A 23,584-nucleotide genomic window follows, 5' to 3' on the forward strand; every position below is an offset into this window, starting at 1 on the left:
GTTTGTGTTAATCCCTACCTGCAGACACAAAACTTTTACCACGTCCTGTAAGCCCAGAGCAGTGTTATGGAGACTCAGATTTGCAGACAGGTCAGGTAGGCTGGGATCCTGCAGCCTCAGGTGATTTCAGTGTTTGAAAGATTGAAGGGAAGGGGCTAGTAGTTAGATGAGCAGTTAAGAGCCTTTGTTACTCCTGTAAAGGACCCATACTCCATTCTCAGCATCCACCTGGAGGCTCCTAACTATCTGACTTCTGGGCACCAGGCATGCACATACATGCAGGCAAAACACTCATACACATAACCTAGTAAAATAATCTGAAGAAGGCGGGTTAACGGAGAGATTACTACTACTGGAGGCCTGCTTCCAGGTCTTAACATTGGGCTCTTATCTCCTCCAGCAGTCTTGATCTTCAGGCTGTTCTTTCCTCCCTCCTGGAAACAGGGTGCAAGCTTAAGAGGCTTTCCAGTGGTGACTGAAAAGAGGCAACCAGAACGTGGTGCCAAGTTCTAGAGAAATGGCTGGGGTGGCTAGCAAGAAGTGCTGGACTATTATACAGAATTCTTGTCATGGTAGGCTTTGGAAAGGGAGATCTACCCACAGGGATCCTCCTGGGATTTAGGCAGCTTGGGTGTGCCCTTCGCAGTTCTTAAAAGATGTTCTTCACTGTGGAGGTTCTTCCAGGAGAGGAGTGGGAGAGAAAAGACTCTTTCTTGTGCGCTGAAAGGTGCGTGTGTAACCGGCGGTCCTGGGATAATTTTAACTCAAGAGGAGGTCCAGAAAAATGTTGCTGGGTTTTTTTCTTTCCAGCCCACGCGGCGCCCCGGCCGGCTCAGGTGGGCCCGGCTGAATGAGGGGCTTGTGCGCGGGTGGGGCGGGGCAGGGCGGGGCACTCGGCCTCGCGCCGCCCCCAGCCCCTCTCCCCACCCTGCTGCCCGCTGCTCTGCGCCCGCGGCTCAGAGCGCCTGCCAGCCATGACCGGAGCGCCTGCCCTAGCCCTGCTGCTGCTGGGGCAGCTCCTGACGGCCACCTCCGCGCAGGTGAGCGCGGGCCCGCGGGTGCTTATGGGGTCGGGGATAGGGCCGGACGTCGAACCGTGCAGCCTGGGACAGACAACTCAAGCCCCTTGGGCCAACCCTTGAGTCCGGCCGCTAAGGACCCTCGAGGACATCTGTGGCAGCCTCTTCGTCGCCTCGCTCCAGTTGACGAGTTCTGGTGATGCAGCTGAGCCCCACGGACACCAGGACATGTCAGCCATGATCCTGGGCTTCCACTTGTCTTCACCCAACCGGGTCAGGCCGCTGCCAAGCGCTGCCACCACTGCTACCACGCTCAGAACACACAATGTTGCCTTTGTTCCTGGAGACTCCCTGCGGGGCCCGCAGCACAGCCACTCCTGGCTCGAACGAGGATAAACTGCCTAGGCGCCAGGCTCCAGCACAGGAAACTTTGGGGTTTTTTAAGGCAGGCAGGGAGGAGGGTCATGAGCCACTGTCACAGGCCCCAGAGTTTCTTGGGCTAGGGAAGTTGGGACAGGAGGGCTGACATGTTGGGAAAGAGGCCTATCTAATAATTTATCTCCATTTCAGAAAGTGGGACCTCGAGGCCCCCCTGGTCCCCAAGGGCCTCCTGGAAAACCCGGCAAGGATGGCATCGATGTGAGTTGGGAGAGGAATGGAGAAGGTGCCCTGAGACTCCTGACCTTGTGACCACAAACTGAAGCCCTTCCCTTGAGAGTTAGAGTGGCACAGGGTACCCTAGTGGAACTAAAAGGACCTCGTTCCTTTTTGGGGCAGATCCTGGGGTACAGATGACAGGGTGATCCTTGAGCTAGAAACTTGGGCCCTGAGACAAATGTGCTCCTGTATTTCGGGGGTGTGTGACGTGTTACTCTGGAGACCTGTGGGTCTTGCTGGGACTGAGAATAGAGCCAGTTTTGGTGGGAGTGGGATCCAGCTTGTCCTGAGATGTCTTTGGGGTATACCATCCATCCAGAGGTGGTCTAAACAATTTGGAAAGGTAACTGAAGTCTTGCAGCTCCACCACACCTGGTCCCATCATTTGGAGTGGAAGGCTTCTTCTCATGGGACCTTCTCCAGGGAGGCCAGTCTCTAGTCACTCATGTGTTCCCTAGGGACTCCATAGAGGGCTATGGGAAAGAAGCTGCACTAAGAATGCCCTGAGCTCTTCTCAGACTCCCAAGAGTCCCAGAACCTAGCTCAGCTGTAATGGCCACAGGCTCCCTCACACCCCTCCTGGGTCACCATGTTAGACTTGGGTGGCCCGGGACCTTACCCTCTCTGTTGGAGTTGAGCACTCAGGCTCTGAGGCTCTTAAAGCCTCATATGAGGTCACTCACCAGCAAGTGTCCATGGAGGATAGAGCTGGAGGGACACCTTTCTGAAGAATAGGTGAGGAAGTGCCATTTCCCCAACAAATGGAGTCAGGAGGCTGCTCAGCTAGGCACTGCCACTCCATAAAGCTCTTACTTAGGTCCGTACAGGGGGACCATATGGAGTGTTTCTTGGAGGCTACTGTGCCACTGTGCTCCTAGATGGTGCCCAAATGCTGCGTGGCTGGGCTGATTTCTAGCTCACTCCATCCCTGGTTAGCTTGCAGAGGAGAGGTCCCCAGGTATAGATGAGAGGTTCTGGGGACCCCACAGCGGCCAAGCTCTAGGATGGGTTTCCTGTTTTCAGGGCTTATAAGTGCTCACTTCCATTTCTGCAGGGAGAAGCTGGCCCTCCAGGTCTGCCTGGCCCTCCAGTAAGTGTCCCTGATTGGAACGGGGAGGGGTGGACGCAGAAAACAAAAGGTCCCTGATGCCCTTTTCTGCCTGTGTTGCCCTAGGAGAGAGGCCTGAGGGCAGAGCCTAGAAGTAGGAGGGTAGGGAGGGGGAGGAGGGGAGCCTACAGGACTCTGCTCAGTCTGACTAGAAGCTCTTTGTGCCAGTGTTCAGATGACCCAGGGAGAGACAGTAGAGCTCTATAGTGTCTCCCCACTGTGCCTGTGTGGGCCCCTCACCTTGGCTAAAGACCCTGATCCATTGATGTTCCTGAGCAGTAACCCTGTTGGTCTTTTGCTGGGAATGCGGGATCTGTTTGGTGAAGATCCAGTTGATGCAGTGGGACTGGGGCAGTCTTCCAGGGTTCCAGCAGAGTAGCAGGGTGAGGAGCCATCCAAGTTTGGCTGATACCCAACATGGAAAGGACTTATCTTCCCTGTTGGAGGCTAAAGCTTAGAGCCGGGTACCTGTTGCATAACTCTGTCCTTTCCTCCCACCCAGGGACCCAAAGGGACCTCAGGGAAGCCGGGGAAGCCGGGAGAGGCAGGACTGCCAGGACTGCCTGGTGTAGATGTGAGTGCACCCTCCGTCTGCATCCCTGCCTCACCTCACCCCTGTCCCAGCCCAGCCAAGGGTCAGGCATTCAAGCTGCCATTCTGCAGCTGGGTTTATTCGGGCAGGAAACCTTGTCTTGACAGAAGTTGCAGTCGTTCCCAACGGGGGTCCTTGGCCTTTATCCCAGACTCTGCCAGCTCCTGGCTGAGACAGAACCAGTTTCCTGTAGCCTGCAGTCCCATCAGCTCTTGCCGATCCAAGAACAAGGGCCCATTGTCAGGCTTCCTGCCCCATGCTGGCCACACCGGTGTCCCTCTGAGCCCCTGATGCTTTGATGGACAGCGGTGTCCTCAAGGCCCTGGCTCAGGTACTGGCCAGCAGGACTTAGGACTGAGCTGCGGGACCTATATTTAGTCATAATGGGGCTTGGTAGTATATTTTCCACATGCCGGCCCCCCTCCCAGAGCTTTGGGTGTACCGTGTGTACTGGTCTGTGCCTCTGGGGTCATAGTTAAGAAAGAGCCTGTGGCTCATTCTTCCTGTGGCACGGCATGTGAGGCTCATTTGGTGGCTTCTTGAGCCCGCCCTCTGCCTTCCTCTCCAGGGTCTGACAGGGAGAGATGGACCCGCAGGACCCAAAGGTGCCCCGGGAGAACGGGTAAGTGTCTCAGTTCCAGTGGCTGTGGTCCAGGGATTGGGTTCCCAGGTGGCTCACAAGGCTGTCAGGGTAGACGTTCTGTGGATGGTGTCCATGGTTGTACTTGCTGGGCCCTGTCCCATTGCTCCGTTTCAACGGGGCATGGGGGGATGCTGAGTGCACAGCCCCTGGGTCCTCCTCACCAGAAACCTCACAGCTACACCTGGTCAGTGTGATCTTAGCACTCAGAGCAGGCGGAGCTGTGTGGCACTGATGGGAGCACAGGTGTCCCTCCTCTCAGCACAGAAGGAGCCACTTTACATCCCTGAGTCCGGCCATCTTCACTAAATCCCCCATTCCCTAGCGAACTGGCTCTCTCTCCCCAGAGTTCCTGAGGGCAGGGCTGTGTCCACCATTCTCCTTCACCTCAGGAGCACCGAGAACCCCCAGAGACCCAGAGAGCAAGAGGGGTGGGCGGGGCACAAGGACAGAGCTAGCATGGGGACTAAGATGTGTGGAACACCTGAATGAAAACAGCAAGCTGGTGACCGGTTGGACTGCTACTTGGGACGGGCAGGTCCCAGGCTGTCTGGGGGATACTGTGACTACAGTATAAGGACCAGCGTGTACCCGCTTCTTGGTAAGCCAATCGTTTCAAACCTGTCTACCAAGCCGGTAGTTGTCTCACATAAACCGAGGCCTGGATTCTGAGGAACCTTTGCAGGCTGGTGTTGACATAGCTTCCGGGAAGGCAGGCTAGGGTCCCTAACTGTATGACTCACGCTCACCTTTGTGTCTCGCCCCTCCTGTTGACTCTGCCCACCCACTAGCAACTTTCTTGGCCCATGCTTTTCCTCCACACTCACAGAGGTTTCTAGGACAACAGAACTTCACATGGCTTCTGTTCTCTCCCTGATCCCCCCACCTTGACAGAGTTATGACTTAGGCTCCAAAGGAAAGAAAATGCAAGCAAAGGCCGGAGTGTCTTCCCTGTGTACCCTGACCCTTGTTTTCCTTTTCAGGGAAGTCTAGGACCTCCAGGGCCACCAGGACTTGGAGTAAGTACCATTCTCTCCTCCCCGTGGGGTTTTTATTGTGGTGTGGCATCCCTGAGGTTCCTTGAAGCCTCTCCTATGGCCTAGGCTTTGGCCTGGGCTCCTGGAGTTTTATCTAGGCTATGACCTCTGTGGTCATGGGGGGTGGTTCTCCTCAATCAGGTACCTTACTTTCTTTGGACCCCTATCCTACCTGCCCCACCTAAGTTCTGACCTCATTCTTGGCTTTGCAGGGCAAAGGCCTCCCTGGACCTCCTGTGAGTATTTACTACCCTCTGGCCCCTCCCAAGCGTGTACATTCCCAGAGAAGCTCTCACTGAAGCCCATTTTCTCTGGGATATCCTAGATCATGGGGAGTGGTCTTCTTAGGGCTCATCCTGACTACTTCACATAGAGTCCTGGCTTTTCAAAGGGCAGATGGCACTGGTGGGATTCCCTTGTTCAGGGTCACAGGTTGCCCATCTCCCTCTCTTTTACCTCCTCCAGGGAGAGGCAGGAGTGAGTGGCCTCCCAGGTGGGATTGGTCTACGTGGCCCCCCGGTGAGTGACTACTCCTTGTACCACCATTGCATGGGTGCGTGTAGTCTCCATACCACACTTAACCAGAGGCTCCCTGTTCCTCCTCCTAGTTACCTTCTCCCTGTCCCTTCCTTCCTCCTGTGCACTCTCTCCTCACTGCTCCCTCTGCCCACCAACCCTCCTGTCTTGGTGGGCACTGACAGAAGCCCAGGCAGAGAGCCACCCATGACTCAGGGTGGCAGACAGACAGATACCTGCATGGCTTCATCCAGAGAGGATTAAAGGGAGCTACAGTGTCCTCCATTTTGGGGGAAGCCGGTGACCTCACTCAGTGGGGCAGACTCTATTCTGACTCATGAATCCTCTGTAGGGACCCTCTGGACTTCCAGGCCTGCCTGGCCCCCCAGGACCTCCTGGACCTCCTGTAAGTACTGGAGGGGACCCTATCAGGCATCCTAGACTAACTGGGCTGGGCCCTACCCTAGTCCCTGCCCAGGTTCTGTGCCATTCCCCAGAAGCAGGTGGGATACAGGAACTGCTGTAGCAAGGTCACCTCGCCCCAAGGTCAGCAGTGCCCTGCACTGGACACTGGGGAGAAAAGATTGAGGATTTCAAGTCCCCTGTTAGATTAAAGTCAAGGACAGGGTGTGGAAGGGTGGATACACACCAGCTATCTCTCTGTCTGTTGAAGGGAAACCCTGGAGTCCTCCCTGAAGGTGCTACTGATCTGCAGGTATGCATTTGTGGTGATTACGGAGGGCTTATGGGATGCTTGGCAGGGGTGGAGGAGTGTGTGTGTGTGTGTGTGTGTGTGTGTGTGTGTTGGGGGGGGTGTCTTCCAAGACAGCATTTCTATTCCTAGAGGGACATGCTTGCTCAGCAAGAAGGCCTGAGCGGGAGCTCTGAGCCTGGCCTCATCTTCCTTGCTCACTGCCTACATCTGTATTGTCCCTTACAAAGCTGCTAGACACAGGGAGGTGACACCGAGACAGCACACTTCCCTCAGGTGGCAACCCTGTTTCCTGCAGACCCACCTCTTAGCTACCCTCAGTAGGTAGTTAGTAGCCACTGTGCTAGGTGACTAACAGGCCTAGTCTGTTGCAGGAAGTTTCTAGTTCTGGAGAGGGAGTTTGTGTCTGGTTTCATCCTCGTCTGAATGCAGTATCATTTAACACCGATGGTCATCTGTCCACCGCTCTTCACCCTTCCTCAGCATCCCTGGCATTTGCTCTAGAAGGGGAAAGCAGGGCTCTTCTAAAGGAGGCCAAGGTCAAGCCTCTGGGATGGGCTGCTGGGTAGAAGTCAATAGTTCCACTGTGCACCCAGACTCGACCTGGCCAGTTCAGTGTGAAGCGAGCTAGAAATCTCCATCCGTTTCCTGGCGGCGTGTGGTGTGGGATATGCTACCGAATGAACCAGAGATTAGCCCCATTGGTTGAGTTCACGTGGCATTCCTCCTAACAGCCACCGGGTGCCTGGTGGTCGCAAGATGAAGGCCCCTTTGTGGAGCCCAAAGCCAGGATGAAAATAGCTGCCTTGAGGCTGAGGCTGTCTGTAGAGAAGTCTGTGCTGTGCAGGAAGGTGACTAGATGCCTGGCTGCCTGCCAGCTCTTCACGGTCACCTCACCTCATGCCCAGCACTGAATGGGGCCCTGTGTAGGCTTGTCGCCATCACCAGAGGGATGGTCCCTCACAGTTCCCCTACTCCCTGCTGCTGGTCTCTCATGGGAACCTGCCTCATTTGTCTTTTTTTTTTTTTCTTTTCTTTTCTTTTTTTTCTTTTTCTTTTTTTTTTTTTTTTTTTTTTTTGGAGCTGGGGACCGAACCCAGGGCCTTGCGCTTGCTAGGCAAGCGCTCTACCACTGAGCTAAATCCCCAACCCCGCCTCATTTGTCTTGGAAGGGTCTGATCCTTCTGCTTTTTCACAGTGTCCTGCCATCTGCCCTCCAGGCCCTCCAGGGCCCCCAGGAATGCCGGGGTTCAAGGTGAGTGGGCGGCTGTGTGTGATAGACTGAGCATGGTCTCCACTGACAGAGGCCGTTGGGTCCCCATAGGCTATGCAGTTAGAGCTTTTACAGAGTTTGAGCCTAGACTCAGTATTGTTAGTGGGGGACAGAATTGACCATCGACTTGTCCCTTCTTCTCTACCTCGGTAACACACTAGAAGCTGCTGTGACCAGGCTAGGCCTGGCCTAAGAGATCGGAGGAGACAGAGACAGATAACAAATAGGGCCCTTGGGAAGCATAGTCACAAACCCTCTTGGGCCTCAGTTTCCCTGTCTAGTTCCTGGCCTTGGACTCTGAATGACATGCTGCTGTTCTCACTGACAGGCTGCATCAGATCTTGATTCTGCATAAACAGATGGGGAGGTGGTGCTTGGGTCTGGGGACTGTGATTTCTGTGTTTGTTTTCAGGGGCCTACTGGCTACAAAGGGGAACAAGGAGAAGTCGGCAAAGATGGTGAGAAGGTAAAAACACTGTCCGGGTGTGGTTAACTGACCATGGTAGGGACGGTGGCTAGGGGAAAGGCCTAGAACCTCATGTACTTGTTCTGGGTAGGTACCTGCTGCTGGTATTTCCTCAGTGGGGCCCTGGGTGACCTGGAACTTTTCATGTAAACAAATTCCTCTCTCTGCTATCTGACCTCGTGTGGAAACTCCTGGGACCCTGAGGGTCCCCGAGGACACTTGGCTCTGTGCCTAAAGTGTTCATGGAAGTCTCTGCCACTCTCAACTAGCGGCCACTGTCCTAGAAGGCCCCTGCCTGTCCTTACTGCATGTTGGGAAGAGATCTGGGATACCCTTCTGATGTCAGAGAACAGACTGCTGGATGTAGAGTGGGCACTTCCCCACTTGACCAGGACGAGATGCTCAGAAGACTCGGGTGGGAGGGGCTTGCTTGAACTGAGACCCCTTTTCCTGCCCAGGGAGTGGTGAGGTCACCATGATTTATGTAGCCTTTTTTACAGCTATAGGCAAGTACCCCTACCTCATTCAGCCTCCATGACTCAGCTCTGAAGTAGGAGGCATGCCTATCATGGCTCAGGCTTACGGGAGGGACCAGTGGGCAGTAGAAGATGCTAGAACTAGGGTGAATTGTCTGACTACTGCTTTCTCTGTTGTAGGGTAATCCTGGCCCCCCTGGACCTCCAGGAATCCCAGGCACTGTGGGGCTACAGGTGAGGCTAGGGAGGGATCAGGGTGGTGAGGTGGGGGCCCCTTTGATGGGAGACTCAGAGACAAGACTTATGGTGGCTGTTTAGGTAAATGTGTTGTCTGGCCCCTGTAACTCTGATTCTATCCCCTCAGGGCCCAAGAGGATTGCAAGGACTTCCAGGGCCACTTGGACCCCCTGGGGACCGGGTAAGTGCTGGTGGCTCCATGGGGGACTGTAGGTCTTCCTAGGCCAGACCCGGGTCACTGGGTACCTGGAATGGTTCAAACCCTGACTCTGCTCAGGCTCAGGATAAAAAAGCCTCAGCAGCCAGCATCAGAGCTCTTCCTGGCTGGGAACTCGAGGCTGTGCTGGAGCCTCCCTCTGGATATCTCCTCCTGTGAGAGGACTTCATATGCCTTCTCTTCTTTACAGGGTCCCATTGGGTTTCGGGGCCCCCCAGGGATCCCAGGAGCACCTGGGAAAGCGGTATGTATCATCTGTCTAGGCTGGAAGGTGGACTTCGCACCAGCCCAGACCCTCTGACCCCTCCACTTTACCATCTGTTGCTGGTTCACATACATGCCACCCTTTGTCCCACTGGGCTGCCCCTACTCTGTCCCAGGATGAGCTGCCCATAGATACATGGGGGACTTGGAACGTAGCAAGGGGTGGTATATCCATGAGGTCCAGGGCACACAAGAAGTAGCACAGGACAATGTGGCATGCTGGTGACAGACAGCTGGAGCATGGGCATGGGGCATCTGGCCTGGTGGCACGTCACTGTCCCATGTGACCTTCTACAGCAGGGGACTGCCTGTGACCAGGTCTAGAGAGCTAAGCCAGGCACAACCTGGAGGGGCTTCAGTCAAGACCTGGAGGGGCTTCAGTCAAGACCCTGACTTCTCTGTGTTGTTAACCCTGTCCCTATCCCCCCCCTGTTATTTTTTAGGGTGACAGGGGTGATAGGGGACCAGAAGGGTTCCGTGGCCCTAAGGGTGACCTGGTAAGTGAGAGGGAGCTTGGTTCTCTGGACTTTTCTATGAAGAGGCTGATCTAACTTCTGTAGCTGGGGGTGGAGGATACTTAGAGGTCCCTGCTAGGGGCATGAAGGCCCTCTCCCTGTCCCCCCAAAACACCCAAAGCTCATCTGGAAGACTTTGGGCCTCTCCTGAGCAGCCAGCAGTGAAGAGCTCTGAGCAGAGGCTGGGGAATGGGCCACTGAGCTCAAATCCTAACTCTAGTCCAGCCCTGGGTGCTAGGCAGACGTTTCTTTTCTGCACCTCACTGTCTCAAACTGCCCTGCTACAGACGGAGGCTCTGCAGTGAGGCACGGGGACAGGAGCTAAGTAGACACTCACCCAGGTTTCTCCTGAACAGAAGTGGCTATCGCCAAACATGCAGCCTCCAAACCTCTTCTTCCCCACCCAAGACCAGTGGCTGAGCAGTGCCACAGTGACCACAACTCATAAGATTGCCCCATGAATAGGGTCCTCAACAGGCCCTGGTGATGGAACCTAGCTCTGGGTTGGGATGAGCCATGACGCTTTCCCCAGGGGAAGCACAGTATACCTGATGTACCAAAAGCTGGGCCCATGTGGCTGAGCCTGTGGGGACATGGTGAGGCAGGATGGGATGTCCCTTGGGGTCTCAACTATAGCTGCTTCTGTCCCATGTTTCCTTTAGGGCAGGCCTGGTCCCAAAGGAATCCCTGGAGTGGCTGGGCCAGGCGGAGAACCAGTGAGTATCTCGGACATATGTGGGGTCCAGTTTATGGCCAAACAAACTGCCCCCAGCATTGCTACTCCTCTTGGCTGAGCTACAGCCATTTGTACCTATCCTCCTTGGGTTCTCTTTTCACAGTCCTTCCCATTCACGGGGCCCTGCTTCACAAGTGTGTGACCTACGATAGGTCTCAGACCCTACTCGAAAGTGCCTGTGTCGTATACAGTCTAACCTTCAAATACCTCCTTGCCATTCAAACCCCTGTGGTTCTTCAGCTCCCAGAAGCACTAGCACATCCCCACCCCCAGCACTCCCAGGAGTTCCCAGAAACCCATAGCAGCCAGCACCTAGCAGCCCCAGTGCCCACCACTACTCCAGTTCTCCCCAACAGTGTCCACTGACTACTCTAGCAGCCCCAGGAGCCCAGGGCCTCCCCAGCAGCTTCCAATACCTCCAGCAGCCCAGACATTTCCAGAAAACTACACAATAGCACCTAACAGCTGCCAGCAGCCTGTACACCATCCCATAGCAGCAATCATCTATCTCCCTAAGATCAGGCTTATCTGACCCCTGAGAAGACAGGGTGACAGGTCGGGCCAGCACACACAGATGAGGGTCCTGAGCACCCTGTCCACACACTCCCTTGCAAGGTCTCTAAGAGTGGCATACAGCCCCCTAGCCAGGAAAACACAGCCACTGTCAGGAACTCAAGAGACATTTTTAATTTAGAGGGTAAGGAAGGGGATTCTCGGGGGGACAAGGCGTTTCTCTGTCTGAAGGGCCTAACATTGTCCCTTGTCCTCAGGGCATGCCAGGCAAGGATGGCAAGGACGGTGTGCCGGGACTTGACGGTGAGAAGGTCGGTACCTGGCTGGATGCTTGCCGGGAGGAGGTGGAGGAGTTCAGCTTCCCAAGGCCCCAGCATCATTTATCCTTATACCGTATTCACTATCCTTGCAGGGAGAGGCTGGTCGCACTGGTGCCCCAGGAGAAAAAGGCCCCAATGGGCTGCCGGTGAGTGCCCAAGCTAGGCAGGTTAGTTGCTCTGGGGTCAGCTTCTGCATTTGTCCTAGGAATAGATTCACTGGGATCTAGCACAACCCTGGTGCTAGAAGTCAGAGGCCTACTTTAGTATATCTGTACTCCCACCTGTGGGACACGTGGAAATGAGCCTGCGTTCCTCCTGGACGTTATGGGTTCACCCCGAGGATGCTGCCTGGGAGTGCTCCCAGGGCCTCTCATCAAGCTGGGGAGACTGTGAGAGTCAGCTTCACCCCTGGGGTCAGCTTTACCCTTTGGGAGCACTCTGCCCAGCCTATGCACACTGCCCATGTGGACACTAAGCAGCTGCACTGTCAACATTCTCTACACGCACGCCCTCTGTGAGCTCAGCAGCCTTGGCTCTGATCCTGGGTCCCAGCCCTGACCCTAACCCTAGCACTATCCCTAACCGAAACTCCAGCCTTGACCCAGATTGTTACCTTGACTTTAACTCTGAACCTGACCAGGCCCTGTCTTGACCCTAACCCCCGATTCCTGCTCTGGCAGGGGCTCCCTGGACGAGCAGGGTCCAAAGGCGAGAAGGGAGAAGTGGTAAGTGGCCGCTTTGCCCCAGAGAGGAGGCACAGCATTCAGTGCTGTGTGGGGGACAGAGGGGACATAGTACTCATTGTCTCTTCACTTGTATAGGGTAGAACTGGGGAGCTGGGCGAGGCTGGCCCCTCTGGAGAACCAGGTATTCCTGTGAGTATCCACAACCCTTCACTGTGTACATCGGAGGATCTTGCCCCTCCCTCTCCTCCTCCCGTGTGTGGACACAAGGACTCTACCCCTCTGGTGTGTGTCCACGGAAAAACTCCCCTCTCTACATATGAGTAGGGCTACCTTGCTCCCTCCCTATGTGTAGACAGGGAGCCTGCCCTTTCCCTGTTGTATATGGAGACTCTGCTTTGCCTATGTGTGCTGGGGACCTGTTCCTTCTCACATTGCATACACAGGAACTCCCTCCTTCCTTCTGCGTGTATGTGTACACTCTAACCCCTTCTGTATGTGTACGTAGGGACTCTGCTCTCTCCATATGTACACAGAGACCTTGCTGGTCCTGACCTCACCTTTCCTTTCCTTACAGGGAGACGTTGGTGTTCCGGGGGAGCGTGGCGAGGCTGGTCACAGGGGCTCAGTGGTGAGTGGGAGGACACAGCCCCTTGGGAAGGTCACAGAGAAAGAGTTCATGGGCAGGAAGGGGTAGTAGCACTTTGGGGTATATAAATGGGCCAATTTCCCCAATGCCTGGGAATGGTAGGAGATGGGTGAATCTGGCCTTCTTTATCCCTCACCCTCTGGAATAATGGTGCCATGCTAAGCTACCCTAGCCTCAGATTCTGTACGCTACCATGCGGCTGAGACCCTTGGCAAGTATAGATGGAAATTGTACTATAACTCTTGTACTCTAACCTGTGGAGTTAACCTTCTCTAAGGGCCTGTGGAAGGCACTGGGCATCAGTACCTGACACCTAGCTAGCCTGACAAATTGGGCATAGACTATGTAAGCCCTGAGATCCGTTTCCCGCACTTAACTGTCCCAGAACACGTCTGTGCTTGTACCTCCAAACCTAACAACTTAGAGAGATGGCTCAAAACTTGTTCACTGTCAACTTAGCCTCCCCACCTCCCACGGAGGCACAGCTGGGCTTCCTGGGTTACAAAGACTCTTAGAGCCTCCAGAAACTCCCTGTATCTCACAATATCTACTCATACCTTGGTCTTTTAGGGGGCCCTCGGCCCACAAGGTCCTCCTGGGGCTCCTGGCATTCGTGGCTTCCAGGTAGGTAAAGTTGGAGTAAGGTTTGAGCCATTGAGCCCTGGTTGGCTGGGGAAAGAGTGACCCTGGTTGGATTCTTCTGGGTGCTTGACTAACTGGAATCTTGTCCAATTCACAGGGCCAAAAAGGCAGCATAGGAGACCCTGGCCTTCCAGGCCCCCAAGGCCTACGGGGAGATGTGGGTGACCGGGTAAGGGTCCTTGTGCCTCCCTGCTCTAACCAGTCTATATGACCCAAGCTAGCAGAAGCCCACGACTTCCCACATGGGTGGCAGGAGTGGGAGCACCCTGTTCACTGTCCACTTAGCCTCCCCACCTCCCATGGAGGCACAGCTGGGCTTCCTGGGTTACTAAGACTCCTAGAGCCTCCAGGAACTCCCTGAAGGACAGGGAACTCTGTGGACAGGTGCCCTTGACTCTTTTCTTCTTCATTCTCTTGGTCTTCTTCTTGGGCAAGAAGGGATCTAGGATTTTTTTTTTAATGTTTTATTTATTTATTATATATAAGTACACTGTAGCTGTCTTTCAGACACACCAGAAGAGGGCATCGGATCTCATTACAGATGGTTGTGAGCCACCATGTGGTTGCTGGGATTTGAACTCAGGACCTCGGGAAGAGCAGTCAGTGCTCTTAACCGCTGAGCAATCTCTCCAGCCCGGGATCTAGGATTCTTACTACCCTATCACAAGCCCTGCATGCAGGCCTGGAAGAACCAGTCACTGGGGCAAGGGAAGAAGTGGACACTTGAGGCTCTAGGTCCTAGGCTGCTGTTGGATGTGAGCTCAGACCTGAATGACCCCAGTGTTTCAAACATGTAACTTTCCAAGACCCTTTGCTGATGGTCCTACAGCAGCCAGTGGCATTGGCGTTCTTCAGGGACAGGGCCCAGGGGAGTTGTGGCTTACTCAGGTCCTCACTGGTTAGTAGATAAGGCCTAGGGTCCCCTGGGAGGAGTCTGGGGGTCTGGTCTGGGGCCTGGACCATATATCAGCTCTTTAGAGGCTATGTGATTGCTTTCTTGATTCCCACTTGGCAAGGACAGAGCACTCTTCAAAGGCGTGGATGCAACCATTGGAGGCTCTAGGGCACCTCTACAGACACAGGGAACCACAGAAACCAGTGCCACACAGCAGGGACAGTGGGTGCTTTATTAGTCTCTAGTCAGGAAATTCCAGGGGTTAGGGAATTTGCCAATAGCTCTGAGGGCTCTAAGCTAGTGGAGGGAAAAGATTGGTAGTAACAGTGATGTCTGTCCAAGCCCCAGCAGAGAGGAGACACTTTACTGGCTTTTTCTTCGTTGGGTAGCTCTTGCCTTTGTTTCCACACTTAATTCTCTTTTAAAAAGAGATTTATTTATTTTAATCTCATGTACATGATGCTTGCCTGCATGGATGTATGTGTACCATACACATATAAGAGCCCAAGGATGTCAGTCAGATGCGAGCCGTCTGATGCAATGCTGGGAACCAAGCCTGGGTTCTCTACAAGAGCAGCGAGTAGCGCTCTCTCTCCCTCTCTCTCTCTCTCTCTCTCTCTCTCTCTCTCTCTCTCTCTCTCTCTCTCCCTTGTGTGTGTGTGTGTGTTTGTGTGTGTGTGGAGAGAGAGAGAGAGAGAGAGAGAGAGAGAGAGAGAGAGAGAGAGAGAGATACACAAATCGCAGACTGCAGTAGCTGATTTAAAGAATTCACTGTCCACTGAGTGATAGGCAGCTGCTGTCCGGGGAAAGCTGACCCTTGAAGGACCGGTGGGGCATGGATGGCTGTATAATGCTGTTATCTATGGACTTGGGTTTGGCAACTGGGGCTGGGGTGCTGTTCCTAAGCCCCGTGTTACAGGAGGAATTTCTATACCTACTGTAGGTGGGACTCCTGCCTCTGCCGTGTAGGGCCGTGACCTCCCCCCACACAAGGGGATTCCCAGGGTTCCTCTAATCTAGAACCTCCTCTCTGCCTAGGGTCCAGGAGGTGCCACAGGTCCTAAGGGAGACCAGGTGAGAATCCAGCGCGTGGTCAGGTCAGCTCTAGACCAGCTGGCTGTGGGTTTACTTTTAAAACTCTTGAGAGGCTTTTTCATCTCTTACTTCCCCCCCATTTTGCCCGTTTTCCCTCCACCCCTGCTTGGCACAGCCCTGGGTGTCAGCAGAGGCAAAGTCAGCTGCTTTACTGGGTACAAGTTATAAAAATAAAAATTAATCCTCTTTTAGTTCCCAACAATAATGACTCTTGAGACTAGTTATTATTAAACGTGTTCGCAACAAGCTTTGGCGGCTCCTTCCCTGGCTAGTGCATAACTTATTTAACCCATTCAAACTATTCTATGTCTACCACTTTCCTCGCTACCTCTCTTCAGTCCCGGCCTGCTTCTCCCCAGCATCTCCTTCCAATCTCTCTCTGTTGTCTCTGTATTCTGTCCTGAGTCGAACCACCTGCTGGTTTACACACACTAACACCCCCATCTCCTCAGTCTCCCTTTTACACTCTTATTTCCCAGAATCCTCTCTCCCCAGAGTTGTTCCACCTCCTACTTCCTGCCTCAACTCATTGGCCATTGGCTTTTTTATTGACAGGTGATGCTTACAAGAGGTTCTCTCTACAAGTAGTTGTCCAGATGATCACTGTATAGCCCGGGTGAAAAAAAGCTGTCGCTGATTGAGGAAACTGACTTTGTTAAAGGGGTGAAGTCTGGGCTCTAAGACTTATGTTGTAAAAGCAGGTTAGAGAGCCGTGTGGCTTCTCTCTGAAGCCCTTTCCTTCCTGAAACAGCTCAGAGTGTGGACTACAGTGGCTGCCGTCCATCCTCACAGCCACTGCTTCCTCCTCTCTGAGTGATCCAGGGCCACCAAGGTGCTACTAGCGGGAACACCTCACAGTGCAAATAAGTGACTTCAGTTTTGTGGTCCTCTTGGACGGTGGCTCTGGGGTTCTTTTTTTTTTTTTTTTTTTTTTTTTTTTTTGGTTCTTTTTTTCGGAGCTGGGGACCAAACCCAGGGCCTTGCGCTTCCTAGGCAAGCGCTCTACCACTGAGCTAAATCCCCAACCCCGGCTCTGGGGTTCTTGTGTTGCTCTGGGAGCTCCATCTAGTACAGGATCTTGGCCTGGACTCTGGCCTCAGTCTTAGGATCAGTAATAGACAAGTGACCTCAGGTGAGGGAGGAGCTATTGGTGACATTAGTGTGTCGTCCCCAGGGCATCGCGGGTTCTGATGGTCTTCCAGGGGACAAAGGAGAGCTGGTGAGTATGGCTGAGCCCCTTAGTGCGAACTGAGAGCCACCTGGTCAGTTCGGGTGGTAACTCTCCCATATGAGGTGTCCGAGGATGACAGGTAAGCCATGACTACCACCCACCACATGCCCAGGTCTTGTCATCCCATTTTGTGGTAGGACAGAGTGGGGTCCAGGAGACACAGGCAGGGTGGTTCCCTGCTGAGGGATAGGAATCTCTGGGGACCTGGTCACAGTCTGCCTAGGAAAGTCACCTTGCTTGAAATAGCTACTGCTGAGGTTTAAGCAGAGAAAACCCCACTGGAACTTAGGCCCATTATAAAACAGAACCCTGACTGAGTCCCACTCTCAGCTCTCCTGAAGGCAACCTTGAGTCTCCGATGGGAAGCCCTTTCTGGCTTCAAGGTGACCAGGAATTTCAGCTCTGTAGTGATGGGTTTCCTTTTTGTCCAAGCAACACTGAGCTAGCCTAGCTCCAGAGATCTTGCTTTTAGGTAGCAACCATTGGCCACTGTAAACCTTTTATGCCTTTAATGCAAATAATCCCAGTTGATCAGTCTTTATCTTGGCAAATTCTTGACAGAGCCTTAGAATGAGCCCCACCTGATCACCCTTAAACTGATGGATTGCTTAGTCAGTGTCTGTGTGGGACAGAGCCCCTGCCAGCTACAAACATCTATGTGGTGTCAGTTACCACAATGGTGAGCCAGGTGGGGACTTCACCATCTACCCTTTCCTGCTTCAGCTGTGGATAGCTCACAGTACCTATCGAGCAGGGCCAATAGCTGGGCCCAATCAATCTACACACTTGGGCCTGATCGAAATGAGGCCCCCAGCTAGGGAAAGGCACAGAGTCTCAGGGCAGAGGTGTTCAACTCAGCATTTATAACGCCACAGCGAAGAGACTGGAAGTGAGATGTTCAGGCATATGAGCAAGTCCCATGCAGCCACTGAAGTCAAACTTCAGGGCAAAGAGGGTGAAAACTGCATTGGTAGGCAAGAGGGAAAGACACCCTTGGTGGTGTGTTCCTGTGTGAGGCACACGAGTGCTGTCCTCCACTGATCATGAGCTAGGTCAGCCTTTAGCGCTTCTTCCACACCCCATAGTTGATGTATGCACCTCCTCTTCACAGGGTCCTAATGGCCCCGTTGGACAAAAAGGAGAGGTGAGTACATCCCAGATACTGATATGTGGTGGCCACTCATTCCTGAGGTCCAGGCCTGGAGGACTCACTCTGACCTGCTTCCTCTTGTTTTTCTGCAGTCCGGCAGCCGAGGGGAACTGGGCCCCAAAGGCATCCAGGGCCCCAATGGTACCAGTGGGGTCCAGGGTGTGCCTGGTCCCCCAGGTCCACTGGGCTTCCAAGGCGTGCAGGGTGTCCCAGGCATCACGGGGAAACCTGGAGTTCCGGTTCGTAGCTTTTTCTTTCTCTCGTGTTGTGGGTTTTGGACTTGTGCTGGGTTTAGATCATGGTTTCATTTTGTTTTGTTTTTTGTTTCTTGTGAACTGTCGTTGGTTTGGGGAGTGAGGTGCTGGGTAAGTCAGGGTTACTGGTGCACTGCCCCACCTGCTGATGAACCTGGGTGAATTTCAGGGCAAGGAAGCCAGTGAACAACGCATCAGGGAGCTGTGTGGGGGGATGATCAGTGGTGAGTGTCCTGTGCATACTCTACCCCTCACACAGCTCTGCCCTTTCTGTTCTCCCTACCTTACCTGTCCTCTGGCCTCAAAGAGGACTACCCTCCTCCCAGTGTCTGACACAATGAGGGTACTCAGAGGAGCCCCAACTAACTACTGAGGGCAACAATTACAAGGAAGAAACCGGGTGGTGGTGGTGCATGCCTTTAATCCCAGCACTTGAAAGGCAGAGGCAGGCAGATCCCTGAATTGGGAGCCTGCCTGGTCCACAGAGTTCCAGGACATCCAGGGCTACACAGAGAAACCCTGTCTCAAAAAACAAACAAACAAACAAACAAACAAACAAACAAACAATTACAAGGAAGAAACCACTGTGCCCTTTGGCTGGGAGGGACACTTCCCCTGAGTGGCTTTGAACTTCTCAATCCAGCATGAGAGGTAGTCTAAGAGAAGGGGCCCTCCCGTCTCCCCTGGGATAATCTAGAACAGATAAAACAATTGTCTTTGGTCAGTAAGTGAAAATCCCCTTCTGACAGAGGGCTGGCTGTATTATACTTTGCATGAAGATGTTTTGGTAATCCTCTCTGAAGTATGTTATGTGCTTGGCACTCTGTTTTCCAAAAGAGCAAATTGCACAGCTGGCTGCACACCTGAGGAAGCCCTTAGCACCAGGCTCCATTGGCAGGCCTGGTCCAGCTGGCCCCCCAGGCCCTCCAGGCCCCCCAGGCTCCATTGGCCACCCTGGCGCTCGGGGTCCTCCTGGATACCGTGGTCCCACTGGGGAACTAGGAGATCCTGGACCAAGAGGTAAGTAGTTGACTCAAGCAAGACATGGTCATGCTGTTATGATGGCAGTGTGTCTCAGGCACATGAGGAAATCCTAGTTTTCTGTAGCACTGAACAGCACAGCCCTGCCCTTTCATGCTGAGATACCTTCCTCCTGAGGTCCAGGGAAGAGAGAATTCAAGGAACAGTCAGGTTCAATGTCACCTGAATGAGAGATAACCATTTCTGCCTTTGATTCACCTCATGGTCATAAGACCCGAGAGCAACACCGAAGTCCACATGGCTCCCTAGAAATGCTACAACGACACAGTCAACAATCTGGTTATACCACACACACTCCAGGACACATTCAGGGAGAGGGCTGGGCCTTTGTGCTTTTGGGGCCAGCACAGGTAATTTCTTACCATCCCATGGGAAGCACAGAACCTTTAATGTGTTTTTCTCAAATACCACCAGAACGAAATTTGTCTGGGTTGTAAGCAATAAGTAATAGCAATCCACTTTTACCCTGGAGCCCAGAATTTAATGAAGTTCAGTGGGACATGACAATGTCAGGTGCAAACGGCGAAAACAACTAATTAAGCTGTACTTGGGATGATGTGAATCAGAGACAGGTCAGACCTTGTTTCTTTTTTTTTTTTTTTTTTTTTTTTTTTTTTGGTTCTTGTTTCTTATCTGCTGATGTCATAGCTACTGGTGCAAGCTGTGGACAGTCTGCTGAAAGACCGCTGGGGCATCCATCAGACACAACCTGGGGGTTGTGATGGCCTACTGGGTGAACCGATGGGCACCAACCTTTTCCAAAGCCTGTTGGAATTCATGCAACTTCTCAAGCTTCATGTTGCCCCAGAGACAAGGTTGAAGCCCCTGATTCCACCCTGTTCGGATGGATTAGCCAATAGCTTCCTGCTTCCCAAAAGCAGCTTTAAGGGAAAAAAAATCTGTATGGGAAGTGATTCTCTGAGTCCCTCATCCTCTTCAAGGTTAAACTTAAAAACTCTGGTATGCAAATGGGCTTGGTATAATTTGCACATCATTTTCACCCGTTTTTAAAATCCTTAGAGATTAAGGAATTTCAACACTAGAGAGCAAACTGGAGAATTCATCTTGTCTCAGTGTAGTGTCTGTCCCAAGTCTACTTTCCAATGACTGTTTTCTCTGCCACTCCTCCAGAGTATGGCCTCCGTAGGCAACCTGTGCCATCTGGTGTCATGTGAGTGACTGCCATTTCGAAAAATGTGTAGGATTTCCAAATGGGCATTTGAATCCTTGTAGGCTAAAAATAAAACTTAGAGCCTCATGTGCTGGTATAGATCCTCCGAGGAAACCAGTGTGACAGTAAAGGCCATGGTCGGGACTAAGGATCCAGGGAGCCGGCTGGGATGGCCATGCAAGCCTGCTTTCTGTTTGAAGGTGGGCATTGCCACACTCACACTCACTGTCCAGTCTGTGTGAGGCGCTGGGGCCTTTGTTTTCAAGTGTGTATCAGGATGCCGAGAGCCCACTGTGGAGAATGGATGTGTAAATTAGACCTTTTCAAACACCAAGCAGTATGGTCACTGCTGTACCAAGATCCCCTTGGAAGCACAGTGTAGAATTGAGACCCACCCCACGGAACCATTGAGCTGTCAGGCATTAAAGCTCACACACTGGGGCAGCCTCTCCAGGCAATAGCACCACTCCTAACAGCAGCAGAAAACAGTAGCAACAAAGTAGCAACCGCCTTAAGACTCGAACCACGACCACACCTGCATGTGCTGCTGTCCTAGAACTCAGAGATGCCAGAAAACCACCCCAGCTGTGTCTCACTGGAGGTTGTTAGCTTTTTGCCTTTGCTGTTCTTAAGGTGCTGGGAATTTAAGATGGGGCCTCATGCATACTAGACGGGTGCTTTATCATGGAGCAGTAGCCCCAGACCCTTGTAACCATAACTAGACCAAAACACAGGTGATGGAATTAAACACTTAGGGGATATTTAAAAACACTGTAGCCCACGATGTGATCCCAGCACTTGAAGGACTGAGGCAGGAGGATCACTGAGTTGGAAGTCAGCATGAGCTGCATAATGAGCTACAGGCCTGGACCACAGACTGAGAGTTTTATCTCAAAAAAAAAATAATAATAAAGCATTCTTTGATAAGCCATGGGTCCAAACTCATCTTGAAAACATGTATACCATGTAATGTGATTGTTTCAGAGGCATAAATAGTTTCAACAATACTAAAATTCCACCAGTGATTTTGGAGGTCAGGGTGGTATCGGCTAATGTGTTGGGGATGTAGGCGGGCTAACTCTGGTCAGACTTCCACTAAGCTGCATTTTGGTGAACAGCCTCACTTCAGGAAATGCTTACAAGAGCAGCAAGCTCTGTGGAAATGAGATGGGAAATGCCAGCGCTGTGGGCGGCCATCTGCTCTAACCTGCCTGTTCTTTCCTCATTGCAGGAAGCCAGGGTGACAGAGGAGACAAGGGAGCAATAGGTGTAGGGTTGGATGGACCTGCTGGGGACCAGGGCTACCGAGGTAGGCACTGTCGGCACATGGTTCTGGGGAAGGGCTGGAAATGTTTTCCATTTGGCAAAGCATTAAGGACCTGGTTAGGAACTGCTTCTATAATCTCGTTTGTAAAAATAATTTTTCTGTATCTAACTTTAGCTAAGTAGATTTGGTTCGGTTGCAGCCTACTAAATACACTGTCCCAGAAAATTACCTTTCTCTTAACTGAACACATATACATTGAATGATTTTTATTTTTATTTTATTTTTATTTTTTTTTCCGGAGCTGGAATGATTTTTATTTTTACTTGGTACGTATGTGAGCCTATCTGTGTGCCTGCGTGCACACACGGATGCATGTACACGTACCACAGAACTAACGTAGGGATTAGAGGGCAACTTTGTGGAGTCAGTTCTCTTCTAATTTTACGTGGGTCCTGGACATTAAATTCGAGTTACCAGACTGGAGCAAATGCTTCTACCTGCTGAGTCATCCTGATGGCCATGTTTCAATGTCAAAACCTGAATACTCTGGGCCAGGTGTGGTGGCCCTGAGGAGGCTGAGCTAGGATGGCCCACTGAGGGATCTCATCTGCCCCTGTGTATCCCAGGGAGCGCTCCTCTTTTAGGTTCCTGTAGCCAGGCTCCGGCCAGATGTGCTTGGGTGACTCTCCTTGGTTCACAAGGTGCACCCCTCTTCCTCTGTGAGGTGTAGTACCCCCCGTTCATGAGGTCCTCTCTCCCTGAGGCACAACTTTGAGGCACCCCTGCCTGTTTATATGCTCTCCTGACTGTCCTGTTGGCAATTCCGGGCTACGTGTCTACCTGTGTGGCTTTTTTTTTTTTTTAACCTGTGTGGCCTTAAATACTACCTTTAAGCTGCCACTCCCAGATGTGTCCCCATATTCGGGGGCATCTCATGTTGAATAGCTGTGGCCCACTACTCCTAGGTAAAACTCTTCTTCCCTTCTTCCTAGGCTGCCTGCCAACAACAAATACGCTCTTAAAAAAAAAAGATTTGCTTATATATTTTATGTATGTGGGTGTTTTTGTCTACACGTACAGCCTTCCACCAGAAAAGGCCATTGGATTCCATGAGAGTTACACGATACCACAGTTACCATGTGGGTGATGGGAATTGAACTCAGGACCTCAGGAAGAGCGGCAGTGCCTTTAACTGCTAAGCCATCTGTCTCTCCAGCCCCTCCTAATATGCTCTTGACATGCACCCTTCTGAGATCAGAGTATACCATGTCTCCACGACACATGTGCTTTGGGACTAGCCTGGCCTCAGCTGTACCTGCCCACCTTCTGCCCAGCCGCCACCTGGCTTTCCCGTTCTTTTGGGCTCAGTGCCTGAGCTCTTCATCTCTGACCTCTTGCAGGGATCAAAAGTAAGCTACTAGAGAGAATCTTCCAGTAGATTGGGAATGGCTCTCGTGGCCTCTAACTGCACTCTCCTGGTTTCTAGGGCCTCAAGGTGTGCCTGGCATCAGCAAAGATGGTCGAGATGGTGCTCATGGTGAGCCTGGCCTTCCTGGTGATCCTGGCCTTCCTGGAGCTGCTGGTGCTCAAGGAACCCCGGGGATTTGCGACACCTCAGCCTGCCAAGGAGCTGTGTTAGGGGGAGGTGGGGAAAAGTCAGGTCCTCGGAGCTCATAAGCAAGAACTAAAGTAGGAAATGACAGAGCACTCCAGCAGGCAGCAGGGATGAGCAGTGTGATGGCTATGGACAGGAATGGACAGTGGCTGGCTACAGTCAGCTAGTCCTTCCTGGCCTGCTGCTTGGCCCCAAGAGCATCTATTGGCGCCACTGTCACTGTCCCATCTTCAGGATTTATGGCAGCCCATTCATCTGTGACAGCATACCTCAGACACAGACCTTAGGGATGGAGACTTTAAACCCAGCATCTGGGAGGATTGGTGTTATTGAAGAGTTTTGTACAATTCCATGAGATAAAAACACTCAAGAGACTTGTTTACACATTTATATAAAGCCTATGACAGACTACCAATAAAGCGATCTTCTAACCCTTCAGATTAGTACTGGCTACAGTGTGATGAAGGCAAGGAACTTAATGTCTGCTTCACCTGCTTTCTATTGCAAGTTAGTATAATCTTTGATGCCCAGTATTTATTCAAGGAACTACACTGTACCATCTGTCACAATAAATAAAGCTACTCACTGGAAAC

At 52.4% G+C, this 23,584-nt stretch overlaps 1 protein-coding gene across 1 annotated transcript; it reads left to right on the forward strand.

The window, feature by feature from the left end:
- The first annotated feature begins 960 nt into the window (after positions 1-960).
- On the forward strand, positions 961-23,583 carry Col9a3 (collagen type IX alpha 3 chain). Its single transcript, NM_001108611.3, is given in 32 exon segments — positions 961-1,040; positions 1,590-1,658; positions 2,731-2,766; positions 3,287-3,358; positions 3,945-3,998; positions 5,000-5,035; positions 5,266-5,289; positions 5,519-5,572; positions 5,922-5,975; positions 6,243-6,284; positions 7,480-7,536; positions 7,967-8,020; positions 8,677-8,730; positions 8,861-8,914; positions 9,141-9,194; positions 9,658-9,711; positions 10,392-10,445; positions 11,236-11,289; positions 11,391-11,444; positions 11,979-12,023; positions 12,120-12,173; positions 12,559-12,612; positions 13,201-13,254; positions 13,370-13,441; positions 15,206-15,241; positions 16,437-16,481; positions 17,605-17,637; positions 17,736-17,882; positions 18,067-18,121; positions 18,735-18,917; positions 21,341-21,418; positions 22,863-23,583. Coding segments are annotated over 32 exon segments (2,043 nt in total). The 5' UTR covers positions 961-974; the 3' UTR covers positions 23,054-23,583.
- Position 23,584: the final 1 nt, after the last annotated feature.

Source organism: Rattus norvegicus, chromosome 3, assembly GCF_021556685.1.
Source record: "Rattus norvegicus strain SHRSP/BbbUtx chromosome 3, alternate assembly SHRSP_T2T, whole genome shotgun sequence".
NCBI lineage: Eukaryota > Metazoa > Chordata > Mammalia > Rodentia > Muridae > Rattus > Rattus norvegicus.